General features: G+C 25.6%; 1 protein-coding gene across 2 annotated transcripts in view; it reads right to left on the bottom strand.

Moving 5' to 3' along the window:
* The window catches only part of LOC119680818, a 52,634-nt gene extending 49,389 nt beyond the window's left edge, over positions 1 to 3,245 (bottom strand). For both annotated transcript variants that reach the window (XM_038093812.1, XM_038093813.1), the window contains exon 1: positions 3,140 to 3,245. In XM_038093812.1, coding sequence (XP_037949740.1) covers positions 3,140 to 3,185 — 46 coding nt within the window. In that variant the 5' untranslated portion in view covers positions 3,186 to 3,245. The remainder of the gene's footprint in view (positions 1 to 3,139) is intronic.
* Positions 3,246 to 16,751: the final 13,506 nt, after the last annotated feature.

The raw sequence follows: 16,751 nt of genomic DNA, 5'->3' as shown, positions 1-16,751 counted from the left end.
ATATAAAGACAGTCATTTTAAAATTTTTTGTTCTTTAATTATCATTAACATACATAATTAGTTCACAACTTTGTGGAGAGGTTTCGAAAAGTAGTGGAATGAAGTAAGTCAAAAATTTGAAATTTTCCTAAGACTCAAACTTACAGACTTAATTACAAGTGTAAGCTATGCGTTGACAATATTATTTTATTTAATTGAAATTTATTAAGTGACCTAAAGGTCACATTTCCACATGCTGGTGTGTTTTGCATTATAAAGGCTTAAAAGGGATTTGATTTAATAAGTTTGGGATTAGAATAAAAGGAAATAACTGAAATTTATACAATGAAATAAGACCCTTGTCGAGCTGTCAAATCGGATGTTAAAATTTGTTCAAAATAAATGAAGTGTATATTTTGAAAGAAATTTAAGAAGAAGTTTAGATAAACTTTATATTTTGCAGCAAAATTACAAAATTAAAAAAAATGTTAATAAGAAGTAAAATGTTTAAATGTTTCTATTATATATAAATTCAAGTAGATATTAAATTAGAGCCCTGAAATTAATTACAAAGACTGACAGGCTTACCAACACCGCGTTATCGAATCTCAGAAGAGTTACAGGATCCTCGGGAAGGTATGCAGATCTGAGATTAATTATTGATTAGTCTGATGAAGTGGTAAACAGTAATCCAGTTAAGACATAGAAAGTGATTATGAAGAGACCTCGCAGTTAATAGAGAGTAAAAGTGCTCAAGTGTACTGACTCAACTAGCCTCAACATAATAATTAAATTATTATATAATATAAATAAATTATAATTATCCCATAAAAAACATAATTATTCGGTATAATATTAATAGTAAAATTTCTTGTGAATACTAAATACTCTGCATTCTGCTGCCTACAATTTATTAATTTTTATGTCTTCTGACATTTCTAATAGGTATGCCTTATCGTCATATATACAACACTTTTCTAATTTTAAACAAAATATGTCGGTCAAATTTAATTAACTAGGTCTAACAAGACTAAGGTCCATTGTTAGGAAAAACAATGCATCAGATGTGTGTGTTCTACCATAAGAGTTGTTCATCTCACAGTATATGCCTGTGGCGATGTACTGATAGGATGCATATATCAGTTGATTTAAAGAATATGGGTAGACGAAAGCACGCACAATGTTTGGAACCTCAGTTAAGTTCAATTCCAAATTGTCTAGAAATTATTTTAAATTTTGTCGCTAATGCATTCCTTTTAAATATACAACGTTAAAACATGAAGCTCATAATTATTTACTGATTGGGCCTCAGTCCTTTTGAAGGCTTTATTCTGCTAATTCTAAGATTAAACGTACATTTATACTACTGTAAATTAAGGAAAAATTTTGAAGTAAAATTTTAAAAGTATGTATTACTTGCGGTTTTTGGAAGTTCGTTTAATTCTTACACTTCCTATAAAATAAAAACTTTACATATGTAAATTTGTTGTTATTTATATCGTCATAAAGTCGTTATTTTACCTGTAATACCATAAATATTTTATGGTATCTTCAATACCATAAAATCTGGTTTTATTGAATTTAATATTTAAATTTTGTATTTCGTATAATCTGGATAATAATCCTACAGATTTCTAACTTCTTACAAAAATTACTTATTTGGATAATTTATTTTAGTTTTATTAAATAATTTTAAAATTTTTGTCTCAAAATACTGTACGTAAGTTAGCTTTTTTGAATGCTTCTATCAATTTTTATACTGAAAATATAAATTTACTTTGTAAATTTTCTATCTCTCTATGTTTCCTGTAGTAGCTGATTGGGGTCATATTAGTTATACATTTGTCAATAATAATTATGATTGTTAGATGGAATATTAACAAAAATTTAACAGAAATATTATGCTATTTGTTGACGGAAATACTATTATCGCCCATAGTTTAAAGTTGTTTTGCAAGTTTTTGAAAAGATACTTTTTAAACAAAATGCATAAGCATATTTATAGATAAAGTCATTTTAGTAACTGTTTATCTTTGGTTTTGATAATGGAATAACCGGTAAAGTTAACGGAAATCTCCCCTTAGCAGTAAAAGAGTTTGCCTTATTTACAGGATATTTCCTGTCAAATCATATAAAGTATAAGCAAGTACTTAATTTGCTTTGGGGATGGAAGAGAAATTCTTTATTGGTAGTTTGAAAGTTGAATGGACTATTTCTTCGCTTTTAAATTTTATTTTATTTAAAAATATTGATGAAAACTTTGATTGAAACTTCTTAAGGAAGTAAAGATACTATTTGTATAAAAATAATAAATAAGTTATTCTAGAAATTTAATTTTAGGATAAACGTTAAACAAAACAATAAAAGATAAACGCCAAAAATAAATACGTTTGTTTTAACTCAAAAAAAAAAAAATTAAATGTTCCTAAGTTAGTTAATATATAATTTTTAAATGAATGCAATCGTTATTTTATTGACAGATATCCACCAATCAGTTGAATTATAGTTTAACTTATTTAAATGAAATGTATTATTAGAATACGAAATCATACAGTTTTTGGTATACGATCGATTTTTGATAACAAATTAATGAATTTGATAGCAAATAGTGATGACGAATGAAATATCAATGAATTTATTTTGCAATGAGAAAGATATGTCAGTAGAATTAAAAAAAGATTAAAACAATAATTATAATTATTTTAAGCAACTGTATTATATTCGGAAGGGTTCAAATAGAAATCAGAACACAACAACAAAAATTTCTAGTTCATTTATTGAAATTTGGCTAACTATACAACGCTGTTTTGAGTATTGCCACGTACTTATCATCAGTAGTCTTAGTAAATATTTGAATTTTTTAATTAGTGTATAGTTCCTATATAATTTATTTAAACTGCACTGATGATGAGTACTTAGCAAAACAGCGTTGTGTGGTCAGTCAAATTTTAATAATATAATTAAAAACTTTTGTTGTTGTCTTTTCATTTCTATTCGAACCCTTCTAAGTTTTAAATAGTTTCTTTTCGTCATAAGACGCGTCACTTTCGACAAGAAAACGTTAATATTATTTTATATACAATTTATTATATTGAAGACTTAAAAGTATATTAATTTTTTATTATAAAAATGTTCTATAAAATACAAAAGTATTACTTACCAGCAAAGCAGGCATTCACGACTAAAATCATGATGAAAACGAGCATTTCGTTTGATATATGATATTATTTTTCTTGTCTTATGATATTCAAAATTATTATTTTTATTTATATTTGCTTTTTTTTTTTTTTGTTTTTTTGAAATTATAAGGAGTTTTACATATACATTAAAGAGCTAAGCTAACTAAACAAAAAATCAGTCTTTGTTGAAATTGTTCCCGAAAATCGAAATCGAACTGTTTTTGTACATTAACGAAAAATTACACTTTCCCGCAATTTCGAAAATGTGTTAAAGATATTAATTAAACTAATATGTATATATATATAAATATATTTATGTATAAGTTCTTTATAGACTAATTTAATAAAAATCGTTTGTGTTATTCTTCATGTTAATTGTCATTGCATGCATTTATATATTTTTTTATGTAGCGTTGAGTTAATTGACTTTTTACAGTGTAACATTTGCAGTTAAAATTTCATATTTTTAATTAAATTGTTTGCATTAATTTACATATTAGAATTTTATTGTTTCACATATTTTTTTTTTTTTTCAAACTAAATTTTCTGTTAAACAAGTTGAATTTTTATAGGTTAAGGTGTGCAGATATTTCGTAGTAAATCGATGTGAAGTTATAGTAATTTGCGTATCTTCCGCAGGTATAAGACTAAATCAAACTTTATTATTAACTTATTTTAAGTTTTACTTTATTTTATTTTTACACTATTAACTATAATTATTTTAACAAATTAATGTAGTATATTTTACCCGTTCTCTCTGATATTTTGTTCCTGTCTGTATCGTTCTAATTATACTTTGCAAAGTCTCTTAATTGTTCGTATATATATAATAAGCACTTAGTTCTTTCATCCCATTTCTTGTTTCGTGATTTAAAATTGTGAAAATTATTTATATATTTTCCTGTATAATTACGACGCTTTGACAAGTTGGTAGTCATGCGCTCATCCGTTTAAATTCATTTTAATTTGAAAATCATTTACTTTTACTTATGAATTTTTGCTCTGATTAAACGGCACCACCACAATCTGTAATATACATGCGAAAAAAAAATCGAAAATAAAAATGTTATAGATTCATTCGAGTAGAAAATTATACATTTGAATAAATTAGCTGTGAAATAAACAATCAATTTAATGGCATTGACTATACGGACGAATATAACAAAAACTCCATTATTTTTTTATACGTGTAGGTATATGTGCATATGCTTGCTTGCCAATGTATCTGCTTGTATTTGTATCTACTTCTGCGTGTGTAGCTATGTAAGATACAAAATTGAGTATATTTAACCCATATAACAGAGTTTCGTAGGTTGCGCTGGCATATGTTGCCTTTTTGTTTTGGACAACATTTCTTCTGAAGTTAACATTTTATAAACAATTGCTTTATTTGTTTTTGGTAACATTTTATTTTGCAATTCTCATGCATAATTCAGAGAAATACACACATTTCAAGAAACTTCTGGCTTTTCACTTTTCCCTCGCATTCAGTGTTGTACTCGTAGTATGAGTTGGGGATGTGTTGAGTTTTCAAAATTTTAAAATGTAATAACAACCATTCAATTCTTTTTACAGTGTACAGTTGTGGGGACTGGTATATTTGTGGGCAACTGAAGTTTTATATAAGTGTTTGCAAAAGTATTTAGAAAGCTTCACTGGCAAACATTACAAGTTTCTGTGCCCCACAAAGTTTTATTATTACAAATCAGATTATCACATCTGCAAATTTACACTCGAGTTGCAATTGCTTTGTATCTGCAAAATATACATACCAAATGCTTTCGATGAGATTACTAAAAAGTTAGCTTTGATCCTTTGTTATAAAGAAAATCTAATTATGTATGAAGAAGAGATTTAGTTTGAAACAGTTTTAATTAAGTTAATACAGTATTATGAAATCTTAAATTTCAAACTATTGAAATAAGAATATTGTAGTTTGATTTAATTATTTAATATAAAAATATAAATATAAATTCTTTATCATTAAACACAAACTAATATTTCAAAATTATGTTTTATTTAGAATTTTTGACTTAATTGAATTGAGTTCAGTTCTCAAACTACTGGTATCACAAATTCTTTTTGATATTTCGTACACTAATATAATATTACAAACTCAAACTTAGGAACCACCAAAACTCACTTGCAAATAATCTTATACAAAGCACTGGAACCCAGCGACTCAAAAGGAACTACATAAACTTCCGACTATTCAAGAATAATGCCCGACATGGAAATGAAAATTATCTATTTTTTTCTCTTCTAATACAGCATTTAGCAGCGATAATTTATTGTTAGTTCTAATTAGATTTTTAGAAGATTCAATAGAAAGCAAACTAAAATTCCAACAAAAAAACCCAATATAATATTTTTACAGCTCTTGTGGGAATACGTACATAAGTTAATGTATGTATAATGAATATAAATAGAGAGATACTATTAATAAAAATTTTAAATAAAAGTAGTAATTGAACATAATTGAGCTAGAACTATAAAAACTTCAAATTTAATGCTTCAAACATCGTTATTATTTTGGAAGTCCTTGAAATTTTTAAAGGACTAGTTACTTGACAAGTTAGCTTTTATTTTAAGAAAGTATATATATATATTTAATTAAGTGAATTACTGGGCTAACCAAACAGCTGTTTCTATTGCTGCCAAATAATCATAAGGGAAAGGGATTTTTAATATAGTAAAAGTTTTAGTAAAGCAAAAACAATTCCTTTATATGGGGCATCTTCCAAAAATATTCAACAGTTCAAGAAGGCAAATGATAGTTTGACTACGTCTACTTGTTAATCTGCCACAACTAATTTTACCATGTGAATATTGAAAAAGAGGTGATTATATTGATAAATATAAACGAGGTAGTGGAATATATACACTCAAATATATGCTTAAAAAGCTGAAAGACTGTTAGTGTAGCTTAAGTAAAAAAGTCACTAGGATCATGTGCAAACATATATTCCATGAAAACACACCGAAATGTGTTATCATTCGCACCAAAGAACCACAGAATACTAATTGATGTTTTATTAAGGCATTGTTTGGCTGAAGCACAGTTGCATAAGCTAAATATCACAAGCAGTAATTGATGCAAAGAAATGCAACTAATCGACCATCAAGAAAACCCTTAAGCATTTACTCTTACTCAAAAGCTAGAATAAAATGCTTTTGAACTACCAGTTTTGAGGAACTGAACTTCGTCTGTGACGTTAAAGTGAAGTACCTCTTAAGATTCGCAAAATACGCACACATCAGAAATAACATATATTGGTAATGTGTACTGGTATCGCTATGGGCTTATTACGCTAATATGTGGTCTCAGTCAAACAGTTCAATCTAAATAATTTATATACATTAATTTATTTTCGAAATAATTTAATGCGCATAATAAAAGCAACCAAAAAGCAATATAGTAGAAATTTCAAAGTTAATTGGTTCCAATTAGTTGGAAAATTGACATACTAATGAACTTCTCTATTCGATTTGCATAAATAAATCGAAAAGCAACAATCTTAATTACTTAATTCCTTCAAATTAGTTTCTCTTTGCGAAAAAACCAATATATATACATTACCAATCAAATAACTTTCCATAACAACCCAAAATCAAAAGTATTTACTCACAAATTTTAAGTGGTAAATGTTGTAAAAACAATGCAAAAAAAAATACAAAAAAAAAATATGGAAAGTAAATCTGAATCAATTATTTTTGCAAGGATTTAATTGACAGCTTTAACAAGTAAAGTTCAGATAAATGAAAGCATAAAAAATAGCACTTCAGATCCCGAAAAAGGGATGTGAATGGCGAACCACGTAAACTCACAGGAAATGAGAAAGTCATGTTTGCGGTAAATATTAAAAAGGATTGGGATACTGACGAGTGCCACTGAGCTAAATGTAGAACAAAATCTCTAAGGGCACCTCCACAAGTAGTAAATAAACCGCATACAATAACAGACTGAAGTATTTCCCTAACTAATATACATTTTAACATAAGCTACTATGGAATATTGTGGTTATCTCTTCGTTTAGAGGAGATGAACTTTTAGTTTAAAAGTAAAGAAAGAAATACAACCACATATTATACTAAAAATAAGTATTTTCTGATTGAAAATAGCTTTGATATAGTTCGGTTGATGTTAAAAATGTTTTAATTTTTAATTCAATTATCAAAAGTGAGTTGGATACATTTCGAACAAAAAAAAATCCCACAATTTCTAGTCATTTTCAATAGAATTGTACGTGATTTCAATGCTTTTATTTAGGAAATGCAATGAGTTGATATACCTAATATTATATAACAGTTTTCAGTTTCAGTCCACACAAGCAATTAATGAAATTACGAACTAATTGCTAATTAGAACTGTAAGCGATTTACTTACGGTAAACATGCAAGAATTTTATACAGAATACTCATATATGTCTGCAATTAAATATTATAAAACCTTAACATATATATTTAAAATTGTGAAAACAATAAAATTTTAAACTATATATCAGATATCGTGCAAAAAGCTAACAGTAATTTAAATATATTTACAAAAGTCGCCAACAAAACTGCTAAAACATTTACTTCTACTCATATCTACATATGAGTACATTAATTTCTTCATCGTTGAAAGACTTTGACTTAACCATTATTAAATAGAGCTAAAGAATTGGACAATAGTGAAATACTTTAGCCTCAGCCGAAGTAGCAATAGGGTAAGAATATATAAAATATGCGATGGTTTATCTACAATTATTCAAGAATTAAGCAACTGATTGATCTTGTTTACTTTTCGGTGTCCAATAAAGTCATTGTACTAACTTAATGTTTCCTAATACCTAGGTTTACCAAAAGGATTGAGACTTCAACAAAAGCTGTCGAAGTTGTGAGTTTAAATAAGCAGAAGAAAATTTTGCTAATCTAATCTGTGACTGTTAGAAACTCCCCAGAAGCCGAAATGTCTATCCGATATTCTTTAATATGCATATAGTAATAAAAACACCTTTAAACTGCTTTATGCTATCAAAACAAATCTACGTATTAGAGTCCTAGCTAGAATTCTTAAGGCAGGATCCAACTGGTATCTATCCGTCTATATAATAGCATCATGCAAAAATGGAAGGTATAAATACCTCTTTCTTATTTGTATTATTATTATATTATTATTATATTATTATAACTTACAACTTATATTCACAAAATATTCGTCCCGGTCGTGCGACTCCTGTAGTAACATTAGCATGACTTTCTTAGTATTACGTTCGTAGATTAGATTTCATACATAAGAAAGAATATATAAATCATGCTACTTTCCTGGTATTTGCAGTCTCAAAAAATTATTTACGAATAATTAAATACAAGAATTATTTCCAAGACGCCTGATGATGGATATTTGGCAATACTCGAAACAGCTATTTGGTCAGCCAAAAATTCAATTTAATTAATTCAATTTAATCAATTTAATTAATAATATTTAAGGAATTTTTTGTTGTTGTAGTTCACTACTGTTCGAAAATCCTCTTTATTCCTTTAGTAGAATCACGAGTTTAAAATTAGCCTTGTATGTTCAAGGAACTTACTTTCCTCATATCTTAATTTATTGAAATTGAATCTATAAAGTGGCCCAATTGTACAACTTCAAACTATTTTTACTTTTGACCTGGTAGCAATACTATGTTCATATATGATATAATGATATATGAGGTTATTTTTTACAAATCTGCATAGTTCTGGTAATTAAATATTTCTTTGTAATGAAATTCAAGCTTATTTATACTGAAAACAACTTCAAATTATTACAGGTTATGATTCCAATTACATTTCCGAACCATTATGTTCTCAGTTATTAGGGCCTGCCCTAAAGCAAACATAGTTACAAGATAATTTTACATGCAGATGCGAATACGCTTGATTTCTCGGTATACAATATTTTGCAAACCGACATTAATCAGGGTATCGATATGTTTAAGAAAGTTCTTCATACTCAATGTTAGTATATGCCAAAGGTTCAAATTTATGAAATGTACGACTCAGTGTCGATAATGGCGACTGTATCAAAATCTTAAATGTTATAAATCTCAACCGGTATTTGTAAATAATTCTAAATGAAATGTGAAAGTACAGATGGTTTTTATAATTATTTGCAATTGAAAAGAATACTCGAATATATTTTTTTTTTTTGCATAAAAATGTAAGTGAATGCAGCTTGTAGTCGAGTCAATGCGTAAATTGACCTCTTGATTACTTAAAAGATTTTCAATGTTGTCATCAAAAGTATTAAATGTCGTCTGCCATTTTTTGTTATTCATCTTGTCATCAAACAAAAAGAAATTGAAAAAGTAAGTGGAGTTCGTAAGATATATATATATAAATATATATTTTATATAAAATATAAAAGTTATGGGATTTGAACAGTAGGAAAATATTAAATATTTGTTAACCAAATTTTTATATCTATATAAAAATTAATAAAAAATATTATTAATATAAAAAAAATAAATAATTCTGTTATCAGTATCATCATATCATTTATAAATTAGAGCAAAAAATAATTATTAATCACGCTTAAACAATTATTAAAAAATACCAAAATAGACAGTCCTGATTATCATAACTCTTCAGGTTTTCTTGGAATCATTCATATATACAAAACGGACAACGGAAATAAAATAAATTAGTATTAATTAGTATTGAAAATCTCAAGCTATAAATTCTGATTAAAGCAATGAACCTAAAGAGCAATAATTTTTTTTTTTATTTTATTGAAATTGCACTTAAACTAATTAGCAATATTGATATGGCGAGAACTTATAATAGTCGACATTAATCTAAATATTTATAATAAAATATCTTACATATAATGATCAATGAATTATGATAACAAATGTTTGATATTTTTGCATTAAAATGGTGTTGAAGTTGAAGCGCACTAATGATAATTAAAATTTCTTAAATTAAAAAATAAATGTCAATTTAATGCATAATTATGCTCTAGTTTGCTTATGGTTTAAAATTTTAAAACTTCTAACTTGTATGTAAGTTGGTTTATAATAACTAAATCTCTGGTAAAGAATTATAAAAGAATAGTTTCGTGGCTAGCAAGAAATGAGTTCTATTTTATTCAGCAGCTTTGGTGAAAAATACAAAAATAAAAATAATAAAATTACATAAATGAGAAAAAAATTTCACTAAATTAGCTAAAGCAAGTCAAAATTATAGTTAATTGCCATTTGTACTTCCAATACTATTTCTGTTCTTTTGGTTTTTTTCATATATATAGCACATTTACTAAACTAATTAATAACAAACACAATTCGTTACTATAATTTGATAATTATAGTTAATTATTATTTATATTTATATATATATATTTATATATATAATAATATTTATATTATATATATGTACAAAAAAATATGTATATATTAATAACATAAAAAATATTAGAAGTACAGTTTTATTTTTATAATTATTATATTTTATTTATTATTGTTATAAAACTATTTTGTTTTAAAGAAAAATTTGTTTAACATTATGTAAATTAATATGCATAGAAATACTTTCCATTGTATATATTGTTTATTAAATTTGCACAATTTAGTGACAATAATTTTTCAGAACGCCTTCAAAATATAAAAGACAAACAATTCAAGCGATTATTACACTCCAAGCAAAAAACACTCATACGTCACGTGAACTCATTTCATATTCATTTGAAATATAGATTAGAATATAAAAATAAATATAAAAACAAAACAAATGAATTAAAGCAAAATCAAGAATCAACCGTTAAAAAATAATTTTATTATAAAGTAAATGGCAGACCGCATATATATTTTACTCGTTTATATATATATACATATTATTTTTATTACAATTCATAATCTTTTATAACTTAATTGATGTGAAATTGTAGCACAATTTTTTGCAGTAAATTAAAGGGAATCTCAGTGACTTGCAGGTTGCAGTCCTTTGTATCGGTACGTTTAATTTGCTGTTGGTTTGCAATTATAGAGCCTTTCACCTTTAAGAACGTTCCATTTTCTTTTGCATATTCACTTCTTAACTTTATATGCAAACACGTTTTTGCTCAACCGGAAGTGAGCAGCAATTTGGGTAAAATATGTTCTGTGTAGGTTAAAAATTTTGAGGTAAATACTAGTGAAAGTAGATGGATTGAAACGCTTGCAGTGGGTAAAAAAATGCTGTGATTGTGGGAAAATTGGTTTTTTTCTGACAGTTTAAAAACATGCACATACTAATATTTCATGTTTTGAAGTGAAAAACTAATTTTTCCTTTCCTTATATTTTGTAATTTGTTCTTACGAAAATTGAAAGTTGTTAAATTATAGCTATGTTAGTTAAATGTGTTTTATGTAAATTTTTATAGTAGTATTGTAATTGCGAGTAAGTACTGCGTCACACTACATGGACGAAAGGGTTTTTTTAATGGCGCATATTTTTTTTGTGTTTTTTTTTTGTTGTTAAAAGGTCACTAAGTTTTTTCCCCAAATTTATACACTTTTTCCAAATATCAACACATACCACAAATAAATACATAGTAGAAATACATGCACACTTTCGTAGTATATATTATTATGGGTTTTTTCATACAGTAAAATACCGATACTTATGATAATGATCTCTTATCAAGTTTTTTGTGGGTTATTCACTTTTGCTATTTCTGCCATTAACATTTAGAACATGAAAGTAAATAAAAAACAAAAATATTAAGAAAAAATACAACTCGTATATGTAATAAAAAAGTTTATAGATACTTTCATGCATTTGAAAACTTATATCGAAATATAGCCAAACAACGTTTGAACTTATAATTATCGAACCTCATTAGCAAGTTTTTGTATGGACGATGTATGAATTTTATATGAAAAATGGTATTTCTTGCTATACATTTGTTTAGTTAATTACTATGACTTAAACATACATAAAATACAGTCCGAAACTTACAACAATATTATAAATTAAGTTATAACATATATTCGTTTACTCAAAGGCTGACATAAGCGAACACATTATTAACAAAAAGTAAACTTAAAACAGCAATATTAGTTGTTTAATGATAATGTTTATAACTAATATTTAATACTAATATCTGTTAATATTATAATCACTAGTGTTATGTCGAACTTTTTTCGTTATTTGAAGTTATATTCCTTTCAAAGAGATGTTTATTTATTGTATCCAAAACATGTGTTAAACTTACTCTAATTCCCGATTTTTGTTGTGTAAGTAAATGATATATAAGTAATCAAGAGAAATATGATCTATTAGTTTAATTTTTCTAATGAGATATAAACATTCATTAAGCGGTAGATAGATCCTTAGATATGATTAAATAAACTTATTAAAGTACAAATAATATCCTGTAGTAAAAGAAATGAATCAATTCTTCAATTTAAAGCACAACCTATTGGAATTACTATGAACGTTTCAGTTACTACTACTAATTAATGATTTATGTCTAAAAAAAAGAAATTTCTATTAGCCTTAAGTAAATAAATTTGACTAAAAAATTTATGTAATAAACAATTATTATTATTAATTTATGTTTTAAATAAATATCATCTCTGCCTTTAACAGAGACATTGAACTTAAAATTCTAACTTTTGAAACATTAAAAATATATAAAAATTATTTACTTCATCAACTCTGAGCTACAAATGTTAAAGTTCAAATTAAAACATTATCCTTTAAAGTTATTATACTCTTATATGACTGAAATAACAATTTTTATTTACATTTAATACACTTTTTATATACTTTTAATATATTGTAAATGTATATATATAGATACAAGTCGGTTTCTAATAGGAATACTGACTTGTGTTAATATACATAAATTTTTTATTTAAAAATAAAAACTTGGGTAATAACAATAGCATCATTAAAAATTGTCATCTGTCTAAGTTGATGAATTTTGGAGCGCATTTTTTATTTAAAACAATTTTTCGTAGGTTTGTACAAAAATTAGTTTTCTAAGTGTAATATCATAACTGAATTTAAATAAAAATTTAAAAAGTCGTTCATTTAAAAAAGAATTTAGTCATTGTAATATAAATTTAACCATTGAAGTACAAACTTCATAAACTATATATAGTAACTAGATAACAGCAAGTAGTTAACTTATATTTACAAATTTATAAAAAATCATAATTATTGTTTTATTAATTAATCTTATTTCTATCAAATCACCTTTTCCAAAGAATTTTTATGTATTTAAGAAAAAAAGAAATAAATTAATAAATAAATTATTTAAGAAAGATAGATACTACAGAAGTGACATGCGAATAAAAATGTATTTAAGAGGATTATTAGTAGATCCAATAGCAATTAAGGCAGATGAATTAAGCAAAATTTAATTACAAGCTTTCAACGGAATATATCAAATAAAATGAACATATCTACAATATACAAAATTAATTAAATACTGTGAATTCTCGCTTATTAAATCCATTTTTTTGATTAATCCCATACTTTTTATGAATATGTGCTGTGAGAACTCTAACATTTACAAGCATCACATACATAAAAGATGTATTTATTAGCATTATAACACAATTATAATATTTTATTTTATTTTAACAACAAAATTTTTATAATTTGAAAATCAAAGGTATATACCAAATATAAGTAATGAAAAACTTGTGAGCTTTTAAGAGAATTTTTTTATTACCGATTACTGATTATTGGGTTAAGAATTTTTTTGCAACTTCTTTAATACAAATTCATATAAAGCTCTTTATTTCCGAATATCCTTATTTATGTAATTGATTATTAAGTAGTCATGTGTAAAAGTTTTTTTTATAATATTTGATAAAACCTTGTATTATTAAAAATACACACAAAGGCTCCTATCTTCGAAATTTTAAAAAATAATTTGATGTATAATAAAATTGGAACAAAGCCTTTTGTGTTTTTTTTTTAATAATATAAAGTTTTTATAAACATATAAATATAATTACTAGGCTAAAATTATGGTTAAAATTAGGTATACAAATTAAGAAATTTTGTTTTGAACAGTAATTTGTTTACGAAAACTATATCGTTACTGACCTGTGTAGTGGATAGTTAAAGTATTCTAAAGTATTCTAAGAAACCTAAAGGATATTTATAGAGTTCACTACTCACTCTGGTAGATGTAAGCACATTTAAACTGATATTTAACAAAATCAAATTGTTGGGGAAAAATAGTCTAGAGAATGTTAATTGAACTAATAAACACTGTTTTTTAAATTGTGAAACGACACAAACATATTTTCCAAAAGCTTTGATATAAAATCGGTGTTGTAGAATAATAGTTAATGTACATAATCCTTTATATCATTCATTAACATATTTAAATCATTTATTAAAAATATTTTATTTACTAAATAGATTTACCATACTTTGTTATGAATATAACTGCCACACAGATAGTTATATTGTAAATTAATAATTATCTTCAAAAATTTTAGTTTTTAATAATTTACTAACCATGTATTTTTGCTATTTGATACTAACCACTTAAATGCATTTTGTACCAACAAACAAAGATAACATCGTTGTTGTTGCAAATTTGTTGTTTTTTGTTTGCATACGATTATTGCAATAAAAAATGAACTGTTTTTATTTTTTAACTAAACTGAAATCAATTTGTTATATAGTGAAATAAAAGAAAAATATATAACTAAAATAGGAAATGCAATGAACAGTTGTAGAAGAAATGTGTCGTACTAAAATTATTTTCTTAAAAATTGTAAAAAAAAAACTTTTAGCTTAATATTTTTTTCCATGTTAAAATTATTATCAGTTCGGAATTTTGTAATTTTTATAGGCTATTTGTTGAGAAATTATGAAAATTTAAGCTTTCAAATTCAATCCTAACAATATTTATACTATCTAAAATATATAGCAAAATTTTAATTTTCTATAATTAATGGATATTGGATATTTTACTATTCTTTGCTAAACACTTAAATTAGTTTATACACACAAACAAATTTTTGAACTATAAAGACATCATCATTGTTATTTCAAATTTGTTTTCATTAAATTTTTGCATTTATATGATTGCAGCTAAACTAATATTATCGGTACAAGTCTTTGTACTTTGTATATATATAAGATTGGTAATTTTTAAATTTAGTTCAACTATTATTTACACTATTTAAGTATATACAATAGCTGTGCATGCATTTTAGAGGTAACACTGTACACATATATAGTATTATCTTTTTTGGAACACATGCTTTTGGTTTTATTAATGGTAATGCATATTTTTCATAAATATATTGTGTATATATGTATATACTTTTATATGCATGTGGTTTATAGTTTATTGTAGTTATTTTATTGTATTGCATATTGTAACACGCAATGTTTATTAAAATACACATAAGTTCTGTAGGGCATTTGTTTACGTATGACTATATATACATACGTGCATGTATATATATATACATATATGTATATATGGATGGACTTAAATAAATAATATCAAACTACAAAAGTTTTCCTATAAATGTTTTATACGCTATTTGCGCCAAACTAAATGCTTACTTATATCCGGCCCAGCCAACTTCATACGAAACACATAATTATGTGATATTAAATATGACACTGACTAATAAAAACGGCAGACGTAAAGAGCTGTTTCCGTTAGTGCAGACGCTGGCGTTGGCTTTGGCGCTGGTCCTAGCATTAATACTGGTTGACTTTCTTTTTTATATCCTTTTAACAACATTCTTCATATTCTGCAGAAGTTATTAAGTTAAAGTAAAATCATGGAAGCGAATAATACAAAAAGAAAAAAAAACAAGAAAAAGTACAAAATAAATAAAAGAATGTCTTAACTGAGTGAAAGGAAAGTTTGATTGTTGGAGGCGGCATAAAGGGTACGTTATTGTGATATTTTGATGGATTACACAAAATTAAACTCTTTCTCTCTTCCTTTTGACTTTTATGCTCAGCAAAAACAAATTACTTTCCCATACATTGAATAGATAACATTGCTGTGTACTGTGTACGTACTTAAATTATATCCAAATGGTGGGAGTGTAAATGCCAGTTAATGTGCAGCCAATAAATACATTGTTGATTTATTGTTGATAAAAAAATTTAGTACATATTTCTTTTAAGAATGTCATTAAAATGAAAGTCATATATGTTTATTTGTGTGTATATATGTTGTGCATACACTCAGAGTATATGTGTGTGCCAAAGACTACTCTAATTGACAAACTTGCCTCGGTAATAATAAATAATTTCCACACAATATCGAACCTTAATTCACATTAAACTTTAGCAATAGTTTATAGTTTGTGTGTGTGTGTATATGTATGTGTGTATTTATTGTGTATAATGTGTAAAGTCACTTAATGTGTGAAGGAAGCAAGCTTGAGCCATTTAAGTGCCTTTTAAGTTGATGGCTCACATAAACTTACGAATATAAAGCGTTTACGTTTATTTCTTTATTTTTTCACTTCTTAATATTTGTTTTTCCATATGAACAGAAACATTTTTCAAATATAAATATTTAATAAAGTAACGTATTTAGTTTTAAGAGGCTACTGAATAAGCGCAACAATGCTAACAAAAGCT

Source organism: Teleopsis dalmanni, chromosome 2 (assembly GCF_002237135.1).
Source record: "Teleopsis dalmanni isolate 2A chromosome 2, ASM223713v2, whole genome shotgun sequence".
Taxonomy (NCBI): domain Eukaryota; kingdom Metazoa; phylum Arthropoda; class Insecta; order Diptera; family Diopsidae; genus Teleopsis; species Teleopsis dalmanni.
The sequence above is the reverse complement of the archived record's forward strand: the minus strand, read 5'-3'. Positions and strand labels throughout refer to the sequence as shown.